This window comes from Onthophagus taurus, chromosome 11 (assembly GCF_036711975.1).
Source record: "Onthophagus taurus isolate NC chromosome 11, IU_Otau_3.0, whole genome shotgun sequence".
Lineage (NCBI taxonomy): Eukaryota > Metazoa > Arthropoda > Insecta > Coleoptera > Scarabaeidae > Onthophagus > Onthophagus taurus.
Window position 1 is genome coordinate 4,231,021 of NC_091976.1, and position 20,366 is coordinate 4,251,386.

Here is a 20,366-nt window from a genome sequence, read left to right on the forward strand (position 1 = left end):
TGTACTTCGCAAAACTTTTAAATTTAAATTTTGACTACTTTTTTTAATTTGTTGTTTTTTTTAGGAATTTTTTTTTGTTACTTTTCAAATTGAAAATTTGACGGTTTTCTGTTTTATTTTTGTTCTTGCTTGTTGAACGCTAGGATTAGTGGATTAGTGTTTTCTATGAAAATTTTTATTGTTTTAAGCTAGGTACATAGTGTCGACAAAGTCGCGGCGACAAAGACGCAAAGAAGTCGCATTCAGTATAAAATGCATGTAGTGTTCATAGTAACTGCGACAAAGACATTGTCGCGGCTGTGCGCGACTTAGTTGCATCTCGACAAAGACGCACCCATACGCAGCCTAGTGTAACGTAAATAGTGCCGTAAAATTTGTGTTCATGCTATCGCGTCAGTGTCGCTGATATTAAAAAAAGTTGAAAAATTCGCTATTCCGCATGTTTATATTTTTGTTTTAAGTTGTAGAGGGCGCTCAACTCGAGTTACATTCAGCTTATATTAATATAAGTTAATCGTTGTAGAACGAATACGTTTGTTTGTTAACAATACTTGACAATAATGTTTGACATCGAAAAATTTATTGATGCTATTGAAGAGCGTCCAGCTCTATATAATTTAGCAAATAACGACTACCATAATCGTGACTTAAAAATTAGGTTATGGGAAGAAATCGGAGAAATAATGTATTTAGATTGGGCTAAGTTAAATAATAAAGAAAAAAACGAAAGAGGTAAGTTAAAGTGTAATAATGTACTTTATTTCATGAAATAATTTAAATGTAATCATATTGCCAAGAAAGTGCACCTACAGAGGACACAAAATAGTCGGCAAATTTTTCCCTCGTAGCTAATGCAATATTTGAACCACCTCCAGTCGCAATAGGCTCAATATTATCGAATTGAAAATCTTGTACCTCGTCATTGTTGTGCGACCCATGATTATCTTTTCTTATTACAAAATTATGTAGTATACAAGCTGCCTTAACAACATCTGTAACAAAGTCGGGATCTAAATTTATTGCAGTATGGAAAATTCTCCACTTATTAGCAAGGATTCCAAAGGCACATTCAACATAACGCCTTGCTCTCGAAAGTCGGTAATTGAATATTCTCTTTCTGACGCTCAAATTTTTTCTGCTATAACCTCTTAAAACATGTTTACTACAACCGAAGGCATCATCTGCTACAATCACCATTGGTGTTTTTATTTTTGTTTGGAGTATAATGTTATCTTCCGGAATGTTTAACGTGTTGCTTTGTATTCTCTTAAACAACGAAGAATTTTTGAATACATTACTATCTCCACTTTTTCCATATGCACCTACATCAATGGCCGTAAAGCAGTAATTGCTATCTACCAAACCAAGTAACACAATAGAGAAAAAATGTTTATAATTGTAGTATAAAGAAGCACTATGTGGTGGTTTAACAATTCTGATATGTTTACCATCGAGGGCTCCAATACAATTTGGAAAATTGCTATTCCGGAAGAAATCGTCTGAAATTTTTTTCCACTGTTCTTCTGTGGGTTCCGCTAAAAACTCGTTCACCATAGTATTCCATACAGCACAACATGTTTCTCGAATAATATTGGACACAGTTGATACACCAACACGATACTCAAATGCCAATGATCTGAAGGAATTGCCCGTTGCTAAGAATCTAAAACGTAGGAGCATATTATTATAAAACTTTTAAAATCATATTATTTTAGGAAAAACCATGCAGAAAAAATGGAAGTCTGTAAGAGACAGCTTTAATCGAGAGTTAAGACTTCAGAAATTTCAGAAAAGCGGAGACTCGGCAACAAACAGAAAAACGTACGAATATTTTAACAAGCTTTTGTTTCTCTTGCCCAATTCTGAAAATCGTGAAACAGCTACTAATGTTTCGGTACAACTAGACGATAACGGAAATAATAATAACCTCAGTGAAACTCCATCTACATCTGGAACTCATAAAAAGAAGCGCAAAAGCAATTTTGAAGAAGAACTACTAAACATTTTACAATCCAAAAAGGCTAAATCTAATGACATTGAAAACGATAGTGATAGAATGTTTCTTCTGTCGTTTTTAAACGATATGAAGACGTTGTCTCTTCAAACAAAAAACTGGGTGAAAATGCAATTTATGCAAATAATGCAGCAAGCTACAACGGGGTTAAATGTCGGTCAACTTTCTCATGCAATAAATGTCGGACCATCAACACCTCAAATTAACCGACATTCAATTATACCCTTTAATTGTGAATCTACAGGCCATTCATCACAAAATTTTGAATCTCCTAGTCCAGCTGCGTCGTCGACAATGGATTCCGATATATATGATATGTACACACATTTATAATAATATTTAATAAATGCTTTCGTTATTACTTACCTGAGTGTTATTGCTACCCTTTCTTGAACAGTTATTCTTTGCATAATATTCCAATTTTTCTTTGAGACCGTATTTTTAACATTATTGCATAATGTATCAAATGTACTAGGTGTCATACGGTAATAAGCAAAGAACTTATCTTCATTCTCGCGTAATGTTATATGTAACGTGTGAAACTGTCCGTTAGTAAATCTATTTCTATTTATTGGATGAACAGAATATCTCCTCTGTCTTCTTTTCTTTCTTAAATGTCTGACAGCTAGTAATGCTACACAAGCATCATCAACGAAATCCATCTTTGAATTGCCAACAAACTGCACTACATGACGAATTTGTTCGACAATGTCGTGTCGCGGACAGTTTCAATTACTAGCGACAGCGACACGACATTGTCGCCGCGACTTTGTCGAGACTATGTACCTAGCCTTATGATTATAAATGATAAGCAGTCTGGTCAACCTCTGGACAAGTGGCTAGAAAGGCTACTTGAAACTTAAAACCGTCCAAAATAGATACAGAGAAGTAACGTCAAAGAAACAGTTGCACAGACGGGTAAAATGTAGTAAATTGAAGAAAAAATCTCCGTGTCTACATATAAACTGACTTTATATGTAGACACAGAACGTTCAACGTCTTTTAACTTGCAAACTTCATTTTATTTTATTTAAGTTCTTTAAATAACAACTGGTATAATGGACTTTGATTATAGTTCAAAATATATTGAAGAGAAAAGGACGTACAAAGACAAATTATCAGAAATTAACGAATTTGTTATTACCAAGCCAGAACTACAATAGATAATAATGCGCCTTTACATGACGTCGACAGTCGCAGATGGGCCTTATAGAGGGTGTTTTTTTAAGCTAGATAGAACTTACGAAAAGGTTAACTGTCAAACGAACTGTGATACTGCGCTCACTTTTTGATATTTATGATCAGTATACTCTGGCAAATCATCATGAAGAGATTGACGCTTGAACAACGCTACCAAATTATCCAGATTTACTTTGAAAATCAGTCATCAATTCGCATAACTTATAGACGACTTCGTGATTTGTATGGCGCACATAATCGTCCATCTGAGCAAGCCATCCGTCGAACTGTGGATAGATTTCATACCACATACTCTCTAAATGATGCAATAAAATCAACACGTCGAAGAAATGTGCGTGCTGAAGAGAATATCGCCGCTGTAAACGAATGCGTGGAAGAAGATTCAAATTTATCGATTCGTCGTCGGTCGAAGGAATTAGGGCTTTCTCCGTCCACTACGTGGAAAATTTTGCCCAAAGATCTTGACCTACACCCGTTTAAGATCCAGCTGGTGCAGGAATTAAAACCACGAGACCATCATATGCGTCGTTCTTTCGCTGATTAGACTCTAGAGCAGTTGGAAACTGATCCGATATTTTATCGCAAAATTGTGTTCAGCGATGAGGTTCTTTTTGGCTTGACGGGCCGCATATGGAGTGAAACCAATCCACTACAGACTGCATTACATCCAGAAAAATGTACCGTTTGGTGTGGTTTGCACGCTGGTGGCATCATTGGACCTTATTTCTTCAAAAATAGAGTCGGTGCTCGCGTTACGGTCAATGGAGATCGTTACCTCACCATGATCAATGATTTTTTGTTTGAAAATATGGATGATATTGATCCGGGCGAAATGTGGTTTCAACAGGACGGCGCCACGTGCCATACAGCGACCGCAACCATCGACTTATTGAAATCAAAATTTGGCGATAAGTTGATTTCGAGAAATGGACATGCCAATTGGCCTCCAAGGTGGTGCGATTTGACACCTCTCGATTATTTCCTTGGTTTATGCTGATAAGCCAGCAACAATTAATTGACACCTTGGAGGCCAACATTGTTCGTGTTATTCGTGACATACGGCCAGCAATGCTCGAAAAAGTGGCCCAAAATTGGACTTCCAGAATGCGCTTCGTCAAACAGCCGCGGTGCCCATATGCTCAAAATCATTTTTAATTGTTAAATGCCATGAATTGATCTTTCGATCAAAAAAATTTTTTGGTTTAAAATTTAATTTTTTGTGTTACTTTTTTCAATTTAAAGTTCTATCGGGCTTAAAAAAACACCCGTTACATCCCAAGAAACGACAATAATTTATATCTGCTACTGTTGAAAACATCTCACACTTGGGTGACTTGTGTGCACCACTTAATTATAAAGCAAACAGGTTGGTGAGCAGAAAAACAACAAAATGAGAGAAATAACAAGGAGCTGTTTTAATTTGAACATTTTTAGTAAGAAAAGCTCCAATGTCCAAGTTTGACTTGGAACCATAAGAAAGTAATCTTAATTTTCGACAAAGAATCTGAATCCAATATTATCGCATTTGTAGAAAACCAACCTATATATTTTATAAGCCGATCTTGGCTCATATCTTGTAATCATAATGGTGAAATACGTCATATTTTGAAATATATCTTGAATATATCTCATCTCAACCTCTTTAGCCAAGATGAGTCCTTTTCAAAACAATTATTATGGACATTTCAAAACATTGCGTGAAAATTAGATTATTAATATTTGGGTTCTTGGTTATAATTTAAAAAATGATGCTTATACAGAAGTTTGAACGACTCATAATAATTGTGCAGAGAGTTGCATGATATCCAGTACACAGAAAAATAACCGGTGTGAAGACAGCAGTAAAAGATAGCAGTAAAAATTTCCGATGATACCCGAACGCCCATAGACGTCCGTAATACCGGACACACGGGGGCCCAATTTTTTCAAACAAAGAAACATTACATTATCAACTTAAGAAGTTAATTACAGTAAATTAAAAGTAATTAGACAAAATTAAAATATATTTATCACTAATATCAAGGTACAATCAGCAATTTTAATTAAAATAACTGGCTGCAGCTCCCGTATTGGTTCGAAGATCCGAACTAAACTTTATATACGCCTTCTAGGCATGATAAGAAGTATATTTATCGAAAGAAATTCCGCTTGCAAAGGGTCCGCGGGGGTGAACTACCCCGCAGTAGATTATAATTTACTCTACCGCCCTTATTCGGTTAAAGATCCGAACCAAACTTTACACAAATCTTCTAGACTACATTAGAATCAAATATCCGTTAATAATTTTCACTTGCATAGGGACCGCGGGGGTGAACTACCCACCAGTAGATTTTAATTACCCCTACCGCCCTTATTCGGTCGAAGATCCGAACCAAACTTTACACAAATCTTCTAGACTACATTAGAATCAAATATCCGTTAACAATTTTGACTTGCATAGGGACCGCGGGGGTGAACTACCCACCAGTAGATTTTAATTACCCCTACCGCCCTTATTCGGTCGAAGATCCGAACCAAACTTTACACAAATCTTCTAGACTACATTAGAATCAAATATCCGTTAACAATTTTCACTTGCATAGGGACCGCGGGGGTGAACTACCCACCAGTAGATTTTAATTACCCCTACCGCCCTTATTCGGTAGAAGATCCGAACCAAACTTTACACAAATCTTCTAGACTACATTAGAATCAAATATCCGTTAACAATTTTGACTTACATAGGGACCGCGGGGGTGAACTACCCACCAGTAGATTTTAATTACCCCTACCGCCCTTATTCGGTCGAAGATCCGAACCAAACTTTACACAAATCTTCTAGACTACATTAGAATCAAATATCCGTTAACAATTTTCACTTGCATAGGGACCGCGGGGGTGAACTACCCACCAGTAGATTTTAATTACCCCTACCGCCCTTATTCGGTCGAAGATCCGAACCAAACTTTACACAAATCTTCTAGACTACATTAGAATCAAATATCCGTTAACAATTTTGACTTGCATAGGGACCGCGGGGGTGAACTACCCACCAGTAGATTTTAATTACCCCTACCGCCCTTATTCGGTCGAAGATCCGAACCAAACTTTACACAAATCTTCTAGACTACATTAGAATCAAATATCCGTTAACAATTTTGACTTGCATAGGGACCGCGGGGTGAACTACCCACCAGTAGATTTTAATTACCCCTACCGCCCTTATTCGGTAGAAGATCCGAACCAAACTTTACACAAATCTTCTAGACTACATTAGAATCAAATATCCGTTAACAATTTTGACTTGCATAGGGACCGCGGGGGTGAACTACCCACCAGTAAATTTTAATTACCCCTACCGCCCTTATTCGGTCGAAGATCCGAACCAAACTTTACACAAATCTTCTAGACTACATTAGAATCAAATATCCGTTAACAATTTTGACTTGCATAGGGACCGCGGGGGTGAACTACCCACCAGTAGATTTTAATTACCCCTACCGCCCTTATTCGGTAGAAGATCCGAACCAAACTTTACACAAATCTTCTAGACTACATTAGAATCAAATATCCGTTAACAATTTTGACTTGCATAGGGACCGCGGGGGTGAACTACCCACCAGTAAATTTTAATTACCCCTACCGCCCTTATTCGGTCGAAGATCCGAACCAAACTTTACACAAATCTTCTAGACTACATTAGAATCAAATATCCGTTAACAATTTTCACTTGCATAGGGACCGCGGGGGTGAACTACCCACCAGTAGATTTTAATTACCCCTACTGCCCTTATTCGGTCGAAGATCCGAACCAAACTTTACACTAATCTTCTAGACTACATTAGAATCAAATATTCGTTAACAATTCTCACTTGCATAGGGACCGCGGGGGTGTACTACCCACCAGTAGAATTTATATTTTTTATCCAAATCTAATTTTTGTTTTCATTGTTTCATTTACTTGTTGGTATTTTTGGCAAATTAAACCTAGTAAACCAAAAGATAAGAATGTCATGGCCTTCTAACAAAAACACATGGTTTTTGGAAATCTATGTATGATTTTGATAAATTTATCAATATTAGGGAAACTACAATAAATAAGTATATGAATATTTATAGATAATTTGTAGAGAATAAAATTCCCTTCTGGTAGGCTAAAAAAATTTGAGGGGTTCCATTTAAAATTTTCGATTTTTTTACTGTAGGGAGCTATCAGCTAATTTATCTTTTTATGTTGCTAAGTTATTTATTACTATGTTTATAAAAAACAATTATTATTATTAATTTCGTAATAACGTTATCATTAAAATTAAATACATTTTATTACAACAAATTTTGTTATAAAAAAATTAAAATACGCTTTACACTTACCATTGAATATGCAGAAACGGTAATATAAACCTGTATGCAGAAACTTGTATAAGATACTGTAATAAAACAAATGATAATTTATTTGACAACATCTGAAGAGTAAACGTACCAATTTAGAGCATTTTCGAATGAAGGTTACTGAGATATGGGATTATAAAGAGCATAATAATAAAAAGTAGCATATAGTATAATTTGCCAAAAGGAAATTCAAATCAAAATAAGTCGAAAACGAAACATGTTAGGTGCTAATAACTTTTATCAAAGTCAACCTATTTTTTGGTTTAGCCCTGCTTGATTAAAGACTAATTTTAAACGTATTTTCAATTTTTAAAAAACAAGTGAGCCTTGACAGTGAAAGAAAAACTCTTTTTGTGGCAGCTAAAGTACCTTTTCTGTTTACAGTACGTGAAAGTGTTACTAAGAAGTTTTGTTCAGAATGAAAAACTTTGATAAAAATCCATATCAAACAAAATTACTTTCCTGTCAATGTTAATCTGTCAAACTGTAATTTAGTAAACTTAAAGTGTTTTTTAAATACAATATTAATTAAAATTAATTAAAAGAAGTACTTGTTGGCGTTTAATCAAAAGATTTCTTACAGCAGGAAGTGTTCACTATACGAGAAAAAATTATGATGAAACTGATTAACTGTCTTCTTTTGTGGGTGAATAAACACTTAATTTTTTGTGAACATTTTAAGAACGGTTTGTTTATTTCTCCAGAACAATCTGAATCTCAAAACAAGAAATCGTTATAATGTACTATTGACGAAAATAATAAACAATGGGTTTTATCAAAGTAGGCCGATGATTCCGACAATTTGCATATGGTCATAACTTTTCATTCTGAATAAAATTTCTTAGTAACATTTTAGCATATTGTAAAGTGAAAAGGTACTTTACCTGACGAACAAGAAGTTTTCGCTTCAGTATCAACACTCACTTTTATATGTTCTAAATAAGTTTTTAACCAAGAAGGGCTAAATCCCAAAAGATGACAATTAATATCGACAAAATTTTAAATTTTATAAAAGTCGTTTTACCTATCCGGGAACACACTGCATATTAAAATATAAAAAATAAATAGCTGTTAAGAATATATTCAGCAATGTAAAGCAATGTTGCTACAATAATTATTTGAGTGAATAGGCGATGAAATTTCACCCTAACCACCAAAGTAGTTTTATAATATTAAAATAACATACATTCCAAAACCGTTGAAAATTGTTAACGGATATTTGATTCTAATGTAGTCTAGAAGATTTGTGTAAAGTTTGGTTCGGATCTTTGACCGAATAAGGGCGGTAGGGGTAATTAAAATCTACTGGTGGGTAGTTCACCCCCGCGGTCCCTATGCAAGTCAAAATTGTTAACGGATATTTGATTCTAATGTAGTCTAGAAGATTTGTGTAAAGTTTGGTTCGGATCTTCTACCGAATAAGGGCGGTAGGGGTAATTAAAATCTACTGGTGGGTAGTTCACCCCCGCGGTCCCTATGCAAGTCAAAATTGTTAACGGATATTTGATTCTAATGTAGTCTAGAAGATTTATGTAAAGTTTGGTTCGGATCTTTGACCGAATAAGGGCGGTAGGGGTAATTAAAATCTACTGGTGGGTAGTTCACCCCCGCGGTCCCTATGCAAGTCAAAATTGTTAACGGATATTTGATTCTAATGTAGTCTAGAAGATTTGTGTAAAGTTTGGTTCGGATCTTCTACCGAATAAGGGCGGTAGGGGTAATTAAAGTCTACTGGTGGGTAGTTCACCCCCGCGGTCCCTATGCAAGTCAAAATTGTTAACGGATATTTGATTCTAATGTAGTCTAGAAGATTTGTGTAAAGTTTGGTTCGGATCTTCTACCGAATAAGGGCGGTAGGGGTAATTAAAATCTACTGGTGGGTAGTTCACCCCCGCGGTCCCTATGCAAGTCAAAATTGTTAACGGATATTTGATTCTAATGTAGTCTAGAAGATTTGTGTAAAGTTTGGTTCGGATCTTCTACCGAATAAGGGCGGTAGGGGTAATTAAAATCTACTGGTGGGTAGTTCACCCCCGCGGTCCCTATGCAAGTCAAAATTGTTAACGGATATTTGATTCTAATGTAGTCTAGAAGATTTGTGTAAAGTTTGGTTCGGATCTTCTACCGAATAAGGGCGGTAGGGGTAATTAAAATCTACTGGTGGGTAGTTCACCCCCGCGGTCCCTATGCAAGTCAAAATTGTTAACGGATATTTGATTCTAATGTAGTCTAGAAGATTTGTGTAAAGTTTGGTTCGGATCTTCTACCGAATAAGGGCGGTAGGGGTAATTAAAATCTACTGGTGGGTAGTTCACCCCCGCGGTCCCTATGCAAGTCAAAATTGTTAACGGATATTTGATTCTAATGTAGTCTAGAAGATTTATGTAAAGTTTGGTTCGGATCTTTGACCGAATAAGGGCGGTAGGGGTAATTAAAATCTACTGGTGGGTAGTTCACCCCCGCGGTCCCTATGCAAGTCAAAATTGTTAACGGATATTTGATTCTAATGTAGTCTAGAAGATTTGTGTAAAGTTTGGTTCGGATCTTCTACCGAATAAGGGCGGTAGGGGTAATTAAAATCTACTGGTGGGCAGTTCACCCCCGCGGTCCCTATGCAAGTCAAAATTGTTAACGGATATTTGATTCTAATGTAGTCTAGAAGATTTGTGTAAAGTTTGGTTCGGATCTTCTACCGAATAAGGGCGGTAGGGGTAATTAAAATCTACTGGTGGGTAGTTCACCCCCGCGGTCCCTATGCAAGTCAAAATTGTTAACGGATATTTGATTCTAATGTAGTCTAGAAGATTTGTGTAAAGTTTGGTTCGGATCTTCGACCGAATAAGGGCGGTAGGGGTAATTAAAATCTACTGGTGGGTAGTTCACCCCCGCGGTCCCTATGCAAGTGAAAATTATTAACGGATATTTGATTCTAATGTAGTCTAGAAGATTTGTGTAAAGTTTGGTTCGGATCTTCTACCGAATAAGGGCGGTAAGGGTAATTAAAATCTACTGGTGGGCAGTTCACCCCCGCGGTCCCTATGCAAGTCAAAATTGTTAACGGATATTTGATTCTAATGTAGTCTAGAAGATTTGTGTAAAGTTTGGTTCGGATCTTCGCCCGAATAAGGGCGGTAGGGGTAATTAAAATCTACTGGTGGGTAGTTCACCCCCGCGGTCCCTATGCAAGTCAAAATTGTTAACGGATATTTGATTCTAATGTAGTCTAGAAGATTTATGTAAAGTTTGGTTCGGATCTTTGACCGAATAAGGGCGGTAGGGGTAATTAAAATCTACTGGTGGGTAGTTCACCCCCGCGGTCCCTATGCAAGTCAAAATTGTTAACGGATATTTGATTCTAATGTAGTCTAGAAGATTTGTGTAAAGTTTGGTTCGGATCTTCTACCGAATAAGGGCGGTAGGGGTAATTAAAATCTACTGGTGGGTAGTTCACCCCCGCGGTCCCTATGCAAGTCAAAATTGTTAACGGATATTTGATTCTAATGTAGTCTAGAAGATTTGTGTAAAGTTTGGTTCGGATCTTCTACCGAATAAGGGCGGTAGGGGTAATTAAAATCTACTGGTGGGTAGTTCACCCCCGCGGTCCCTATGCAAGTCAAAATTGTTAACGGATATTTGATTCTAATGTAGTCTAGAAGATTTGTGTAAAGTTTGGTTCGGATCTTCTACCGAATAAGGGCGGTAGGGGTAATTAAAATCTACTGGTGGGTAGTTCACCCCCGCGGTCCCTATGCAAGTCAAAATTGTTAACGGATATTTGATTCTAATGTAGTCTAGAAGATTTGTGTAAAGTTTGGTTCGGATCTTCTACCGAATAAGGGCGGTAGGGGTAATTAAAATCTACTGGTGGGTAGTTCACCCCCGCGGTCCCTATGCAAGTCAAAATTGTTAACGGATATTTGATTCTAATGTAGTCTAGAAGATTTGTGTAAAGTTTGGTTCGGATCTTCTACCGAATAAGGGCGGTAGGGGTAATTAAAATCTACTGGTGGGTAGTTCACCCCCGCGGTCCCTATGCAAGTCAAAATTGTTAACGGATATTTGATTCTAATGTAGTCTAGAAGATTTATGTAAAGTTTGGTTCGGATCTTTGACCGAATAAGGGCGGTAGGGGTAATTAAAATCTACTGGTGGGTAGTTCACCCCCGCGGTCCCTATGCAAGTCAAAATTGTTAACGGATATTTGATTCTAATGTAGTCTAGAAGATTTGTGTAAAGTTTGGTTCGGATCTTCTACCGAATAAGGGCGGTAGGGGTAATTAAAATCTACTGGTGGGCAGTTCACCCCCGCGGTCCCTATGCAAGTCAAAATTGTTAACGGATATTTGATTCTAATGTAGTCTAGAAGATTTGTGTAAAGTTTGGTTCGGATCTTCTACCGAATAAGGGCGGTAGGGGTAATTAAAATCTACTGGTGGGTAGTTCACCCCCGCGGTCCCTATGCAAGTCAAAATTGTTAACGGATATTTGATTCTAATGTAGTCTAGAAGATTTATGTAAAGTTTGGTTCGGATCTTTGACCGAATAAGGGCGGTAGGGGTAATTAAAATCTACTGGTGGGTAGTTCACCCCCGCGGTCCCTATGCAAGTCAAAATTGTTAACGGATATTTGATTCTAATGTAGTCTAGAAGATTTGTGTAAAGTTTGGTTCGGATCTTCTACCGAATAAGGGCGGTAGGGGTAATTAAAATCTACTGGTGGGCAGTTCACCCCCGCGGTCCCTATGCAAGTCAAAATTGTTAACGGATATTTGATTCTAATGTAGTCTAGAAGATTTGTGTAAAGTTTGGTTCGGATCTTCTACCGAATAAGGGCGGTAGGGGTAATTAAAATCTACTGGTGGGTAGTTCACCCCCGCGGTCCCTATGCAAGTCAAAATTGTTAACGGATATTTGATTCTAATGTAGTCTAGAAGATTTGTGTAAAGTTTGGTTCGGATCTTCGACCGAATAAGGGCGGTAGGGGTAATTAAAATCTACTGGTGGGTAGTTCACCCCCGCGGTCCCTATGCAAGTGAAAATTATTAACGGATATTTGATTCTAATGTAGTCTAGAAGATTTGTGTAAAGTTTGGTTCGGATCTTCTACCGAATAAGGGCGGTAGGGGTAATTAAAATCTACTGGTGGGCAGTTCACCCCCGCGGTCCCTATGCAAGTCAAAATTGTTAACGGATATTTGATTCTAATGTAGTCTAGAAGATTTGTGTAAAGTTTGGTTCGGATCTTCGCCCGAATAAGGGCGGTAGGGGTAATTAAAATCTACTGGTGGGTAGTTCACCCCCGCGGTCCCTATGCAAGTCAAAATTGTTAACGGATATTTGATTCTAATGTAGTCTAGAAGATTTATGTAAAGTTTGGTTCGGATCTTTGACCGAATAAGGGCGGTAGGGGTAATTAAAATCTACTGGTGGGTAGTTCACCCCCGCGGTCCCTATGCAAGTCAAAATTGTTAACGGATATTTGATTCTAATGTAGTCTAGAAGATTTGTGTAAAGTTTGGTTCGGATCTTCTACCGAATAAGGGCGGTAGGGGTAATTAAAATCTACTGGTGGGCAGTTCACCCCCGCGGTCCCTATGCAAGTCAAAATTGTTAACGGATATTTGATTCTAATGTAGTCTAGAAGATTTGTGTAAAGTTTGGTTCGGATCTTCTACCGAATAAGGGCGGTAGGGGTAATTAAAATCTACTGGTGGGTAGTTCACCCCCGCGGTCCCTATGCAAGTCAAAATTGTTAACGGATATTTGATTCTAATGTAGTCTAGAAGATTTGTGTAAAGTTTGGTTCGGATCTTCGACCGAATAAGGGCGGTAGGGGTAATTAAAATCTACTGGTGGGTAGTTCACCCCCGCGGTCCCTATGCAAGTGAAAATTATTAACGGATATTTGATTCTAATGTAGTCTAGAAGATTTGTGTAAAGTTTGGTTCGGATCTTCAACCGAATAAGGGCGGTAGAGTAAATTATAATCTACTGCGGGGTAGTTCACCCCCGCGGACCCTTTGCAAGCGGAATTTCTTTCGATAAATATACTTCTTATCATGCCTAGAAGGCGTATATAAAGTTTAGTTCGGATCTTCGAACCAATACAGGAGCTGCAGCCAGTTATTTTAATTAAAATTGCTGATTGTACCTTGATATTAGTGATAAATATATTTTAATTTTGTCTAATTACTTTTAATATACTGTAATTAACTTCTTAAGTTGATAATGTAATGTTTCTTTGTTTGAAAAAATTGGGCCCCCGTGTGTCCGGTATTACGGACGTCTATGGGCGTTCGGGTATCATCGGAAATTATTACTGCTATCTTTTACTGCTGTCTTCACACCGGTAGAAAAATAAGCAGAGTTATAAGGAAGAGTTACATTTTGGGAGTTTTAATAAAACAAATGATCAAAAAAGCAGATCCCAAAATGTACAAGTTGCACGTACACATGCGTTCCACAAAGAATTATTCAAACACTCTGTCAATTATTGTTGGTAGAACGCTTGTGTACCTATCCATAGCACAGCCATAAAAGACTGGTTCCTAACTACACATCAGAAATATGAAATCATCGAGATATATTAACAGCATATTGGGGAAATAATACACAAATTTATGTTGGTCTGATAATAACCCACATGTGACAAATATTTACTATTAACATAATGACTCCATTTTAGTTGCACAATGATTGACCATCTGAAATCCATGCAATTCACACACAAGCTGAAACAAAAAGAAAAATATTAATTAATTACTTATTAATAAAGTATTGTAATTCATTAATTTATATCCTCTATCGTTGTAGTAATGCAAGATTGAAAGTAGTGATTGAAAAAATCAAACCAAAAGATTAATATGTTGACATTGAAATTTTTCTTGTATTCCCAACATCTTTATTATAGAAATCAAACTTATTTGCCATGAACAACATTTAAAAAAAATATCATATTTAAAATCCTTGCAAGAAAAAAAGAAGACATCCCAAAATTCATCTCTACTAAAAAGCTGTACTTATTAAGAGATAAGCTCTAATATCTCATTAATAATGTCATAATATCTCATATCTCACAAATTTGTAACACACACAGTTTAATTGAATAAGTAACACTTTGTAATATACTAATGTTATAAAAAAAACTACATTACTGTTGAATCTCATTTTTAATATGAAAAAGTCGCTAATAAATTCCAATTAACAATCATTTACTTAAACCAATTGCATAAGAAAAACATAAGAAGACAGAAAGATTCAACTTTACAATTACCTAGTAGTGCTCTAATTAACCCATTTGCCTCATACAGAAGAAATAACTAGTTGAGAAGAAAATGAAATTTTGTAGTAAAACCAATGATAATAAATGGTACCTTGAATCAGAGAGCAATAAAAAACCTAGATAAGTCTTCAGGTAGCCACAATAGAGACTTTAATCATCCTCACTTAAAAATTATGTTTTTTTCTCCAAATTAGACATCATTGATTTAACCACTAGATCAAGGAATCATTCCAACACTTAAGGCATCCTACATACGACTAACATTCAAAAAATTTTGAAAGCCTGGAAAATGATAAAAATGTAAAGCTTACTTAAGCTTTTTAGGTTGTATTGCAATTATAGATTTGGCTTGCAGGGAATTAAACACTTGATGAGTGTTGGAAACTGTTCTTACCACAAATGGTTCTGAGAAGAAACTTTATTCCATTTGACGAAACATGGATGTTTGGGAACTACTTGAAGAAAAATTTGTAATAAAACTACTAAATATCTCCACTTCCAATATAATTAATGATTCCAAAAATATTTATAATATTGCATCGGTTGCTTACTTAAATTTAATTGATGTGCAAGAAGGAATAGCTTGAAAATTGAAACAGACAGGTAATTGCAACTATGTCAAATATAATACTTTTGTAATGGTGGAGAAATAACTAGAGAAGAGGAGTTTCAAGCAACTTTGAAAAAAAAAATAGATGAACTTTGAAACCAAATTTCAGCTATCATAAAATTTTACACCTTAAGACTTGATTTCAATATAACAATTGTAATATGATTAAGCACGTGACTATTAGGTGTCGCTAGTGGTCGTAAAAAGAGGATAGGTTTTAGAGAAGTAAGAGAGAAGGGGACGGTTGTAACTTGTAACGAAGTTAATAAAGACTAAATTAAAAAAAAAAAAAGAATCTACGTGTTATTTAATAAAATACATATCGTGGTGATAAAACAACAATAGCACACATTGCCTTGATTTTTGCTAAAGACTCAAAACGGGATTTAATTATGGTTACAACCTAAAAGACATGCAGAATATATACAATAATATAAATTACTCTACCCCCAACTCCAGCATACCGAAAATCCACATCGCCGCCTGACTAACATAAACTCATAAAAGATTATTACTTTATCTTGTTAAAATTAAACTATTACCTGTTAAACTGAGGAATTGTCTTCAAAAGTTAGACTACAGCAAAACCATAGTTGGTGTCATTATATTGTTAATTAAAACATCTTTCTTGAAGGTGGTTTGTTATTTCAGTGCATGGTTAACTTGTGCACAACTGAGACAAATCGATACTATCTGTACTTTTAGAGGGTTGGCATCACCTAAAATGTGCAAAAAAATATTAGATAAACAAAACCCTGTCGTACATATAAATGTTGTACAAGAATTGTGATTAGAAGTAAATGTCCTCAATGTACCTATTTTTTATCTATCAGAATGATAATTTTAAAAGGGCACACAATTTATGAATACATTGCAATATATTATTATTGTTTATAAACTATACAACTACAATTCAAGCTGAGGATGCGTGACGTAGCTTTGATATCATGGGAACTGATAAATAAAGTAGCACTACAGATCATACAATTTCATTAAAATTTTATCTCTGAATGTTTGTCTGTGATTATGATGCCAAGCAATTGTTATGAATTGTAAAGAAGTAGCATAGTTTAATGCTGAAAATCAAAAAGTTTCGAAAATATTATAGTCTGTAATGTAGGGCATATAGTAGGGGTCTCAGTTTTGTAAAAATTTACTAGTTAATTTATTTTTTATGTCAATTTAAATTTATTTGTTGTGTTACATTTAATATGGGATTAGATTGAGCAGCTACTGATAGCTGGATCTCGCCCCACTGAAAAATAATCATTTTGCTTCATTTTTGTATTATGACAGTGTTTAATAAAGGCGTTTATTATTATTATTATAAAATTATTATAAACGGTTTATCAAACAATTCCTGAAATATGTGTAAAGATTTAAATTTTGATAAATAAAAAATTAAGTTTACCTTGGGCAGCTCCTAAACGATTGATGAAGATATCAAAAATTATTTGCTGAACTTCTGGTATTCTGATTTGTTGTTCATCCAAATTTGGTCCAATGATGAAAGTTTACTCTTCAGATATCCCTAAAGGAAGAAGTCTGGCGAAAATCTGGTGATATTATAGACACCTCAATTGGCCCTCTTCTCCCACAATCCATCGATTGAGAAATAATTGATTGAAACAAGCTCGAACAGGAACGACATAGTGTGGTGGTGCGCCATCTTGTTGGAGAAATCACTGCCGCTGGAATTGAATTTATTTATTTAGATGGGATGCAAACAGAATTAATCCCAAAGTAACATACACGAAAAATAACAAAAATAAACTTTAAAAAGAAGGCTTATATAAACTATAAACGTATAAGAAGATGTAATAAAACATATACCGATTTATTAAGATCTGTCTGAAAACAACTTACTTGGAAACATTATTAAGGAGGCAGTGTATAATAATTTGCGAGTTCTAGGATGAAGTATGAAAAATAATGTAACAAAAGTCGCAAATAATTGTCAGACATAAATAATTTATAACGATTTTCGCCGGTTGTAGCCGAACACACACATCCGATAAATAAATGTTTGAGTTTTGATAAGAAATGTGAAACACAAATATGAAACAGAACAAAAAAAAATGAACTAAAAATAATATAATGTTGGATTTAGAAATTTATTATATAGAAATTTATATTAACAACAATTTTATTAGGTCTATTTGTAACATTGTAAAGTTAATTGTTTTTGAGATTTTTGTTCCCGTTATTTTAGTCGAATTTGCGTGATTTACCTATTACTAAAAGTATAAGCCATTGACATTACCTTTTTTTATTGTGCATTATGGATACTAGGAACCTTTATGAGTATGATTTTTATTGTTCTCTGAATTTGTGATAATGATCTTACCCACTTTTATGTAAAAGTGTTTTTACACCGTTTCGTTTTTTGAATTACGCTTTGAATATAGTGGAAGCGTCTAAATCAAAGAATTTGCGGGATGTTGTGCTATTTCCACCAGATTCAGGTGATCAAGGAATTCAAAGCGACGAGAAAAAAATTGACGATGAAAATTTCAAGATGCTAATGAAGTAGAATTACATGAAAGTGATATCAGTGAGGAAGAATCCGCAGAAAGAGAATCGTATACAAAATACAATTACAGTGGAGAAAAAATGAAGATGTAACTATCCCTACAAATGTAGTTGAACCGGAAAAGGTAGGAATTGAGAACGCTGGAAAATCAGAATATGAAAGACAGAAGAGCATATCTTTACGCAACAAGACATAAAAAACACAATTTCGAGGTCTTTGAAAAAAGATTTCTCCGTTTCTTAGATTGCTGTTGATCAGTGGCTATCACAGTTTTCCCAAAGAAAATGATTATTGGGCAACAATGAAAGATATGAACTTGGAATTTTTACAAGCACTTGGTCATCAATAAAACAATGGTTCCTTATCAAAAACATCATTCTGCAAAGATGTTCATAAAAAACAAACCGATTCAGTTTGGTTTCAAAATATGGATGCTGTGTGGGACCGATGGTTATCCATATAACATGGAAATATATTGTGGGATATCACTTGGACAAAGTAAAGAACCGTTGGGAACACGAGTCCTTAAAAAAAATGTTGTTTGTTGTTGAAAAACCTGCCCAACATGTAAATTACATTTTAGTAGCAAAGTTGAAGTTCTTTGCAAACTTCACCATATATTAATATCTAAAATGAGGGGCCTTAACTTTTGACACGTATAATAGCAAGTGTAAAGTCCAAGAAGTAAGATATTTTTAATTTAGTCAGATTAGCTGTGGAAAAAATTATTAAAAAGATGAGCCTTCACAGAAATACTAAGAAAATGCTTATTGGCACTTTTCCGTCCTTCTTTTATTGTAACGACTTATTTAAATCGTCTCCCGTCGATTAATAAGTCGTATTTTTTTTGTAATTTTTGACCGAGTCATGTTTTTCTTTTTTTATTTCTTAGGTTAGAGCAGCTGTACTAACTAGTACAAGCTGGAACTCGCCTATTTTCTTTTGTATGTTTTTTTGTATACAATTAAGCTTATTTTCTAATAAAGGCATTTATTATTATCATTAAAAAATTTGTCGATTTTTACACTAATCTTATTCTTGAAAAATTCCAATTATTATTATTTTTTTATTAATTTTATTTTCATATGTATTTACAATACACAATAATACAAGTTGCTATTCATTATAAATTTTTTTTATAAAAATTCTTACCTCATCCCTGCCGACATCTTCTTCATAATTATCTTCGAAATGCAGAATTGAAAATCTGCCTCTTTTTTGTGTTTATTCGATGACAATTGATGTAATATTCAGACATTTCTACAACGTTGTTTTTGAAAAAATGTTAACACCACAATAGAACCTTCTTCGAAGCCAACTCGTCTTGGAATGGAAAGTGATGGAAAGCAGAGTGGCGACAACAGCGGAACTCAACGAAAGAGCTCATGCGTTACAGAAACGACATCTGGTGGCATACATAGTTTGGTTTCCTGGTAATAGATGGCACGGTTTAAATTATTCTAATTTTTAAATACAATTTATTGTTATTAGTTTTAGTTCTATTTAGTTCTATTTGTTAAAAGCAGCATTTAATTACGCAGATTAAAGATTAGTTTTTACCCAAGTTACAACTTCATGGCATATTATTATGGAAAAGTGAATACATAGAATTGAAGTACACAGATTTTTCTACACATTGAAGTATTCCGAAGTATTATTTTTGCGTGGTAAAATTGCTGTATTTGTAACATAAAAAAATCCTAAAGTTTGTTATAAATAGCACTTGATGTATAATGTATAAAGCAACTTTTACGAGAAATTAAACACGAAATTGAGACGCCAACGCCTCAAGAATACTTGCAAAATGTAGGAAGAGATTACGTGTAACTAGACGTAAAATTGAATTGTTATTATTTCGAAATTTGGGTAAAATGGAAAATGTGCGATTTCGTCAACATATTGGGAATTCGTAAAGAAATCTGTATAAATCAGTAAAACAAAGCTGTGTCATCCGCCTCATAAATGGCGCTAATTATTAATTTTTTTTTTTAATGCAGTTTATTAAGTGGTTTTCGTGTATATTCGTATATTAATAGTATGGATGTTTAAAAAACAATATTAATCCAAAATAAAAACAAAACATAATAATAATAACTTTATTTAAACAAAGTAGAGCATGGTACAGTATTGATGTCAAAAGAAAAGAAAACAATTAATAATGTTCACATAAAGGAAATGCAAATTACAAATAATAAAATATAACAATTTCAGATGATACATTTCTCGGTTATCCATTCAAAATATTCGTGCACAGTATAGTATTCATTCTCCAAGAGGAAATACTTGACAGTGATTCGAAACTGTTTTACTTCCATACTTCTTGTTTCCCATGGTAGTGCGTTATATAATTTGACGGCTA

At 34.9% G+C, this 20,366-nt stretch overlaps 1 protein-coding gene and 1 long non-coding RNA gene across 2 annotated transcripts; one reads left to right on the top strand and one right to left on the bottom strand.

Annotated features, from left to right (window-relative positions):
- The first annotated feature begins 560 nt into the window (after positions 1–560).
- On the top strand, positions 561–2,347 carry LOC111415196 (uncharacterized). The gene is made up of 2 exons (XM_071200317.1): positions 561–732; positions 1,716–2,347. Exons 1-2 carry the CDS (start codon positions 561–563, stop codon positions 2,345–2,347), a joined length of 804 nt encoding a protein of 267 aa, XP_071056418.1.
- Positions 2,348–14,148: 11,801 nt separating this feature from the next.
- Positions 14,149–19,360, bottom strand: LOC111419577 (uncharacterized). The gene is made up of 4 exons (XR_002706975.2): positions 19,160–19,360; positions 16,886–17,165; positions 16,017–16,193; positions 14,149–14,313 (listed from the first exon to the last, which is right to left on the bottom strand). It is a non-coding gene; the product is annotated as an uncharacterized lncRNA (long non-coding RNA).
- Between the last annotated feature and the right edge of the window lie 1,006 nt (positions 19,361–20,366).

Bases quoted from the DNA above. Each gene is read 5' to 3' on its own strand.
- LOC111415196 (XM_071200317.1), top strand. From the start codon at position 561: ATGTTTGACATCGAAAAATTTATTGATGCTATTGAAGAGCGTCCAGCT. The intron at 733-1,715 runs GTAAGTTAAAGT...ATATTATTTTAG, and splicing joins TAAAGAAAAAAACGAAAGAG to GAAAAACCATGCAGAAAAAA.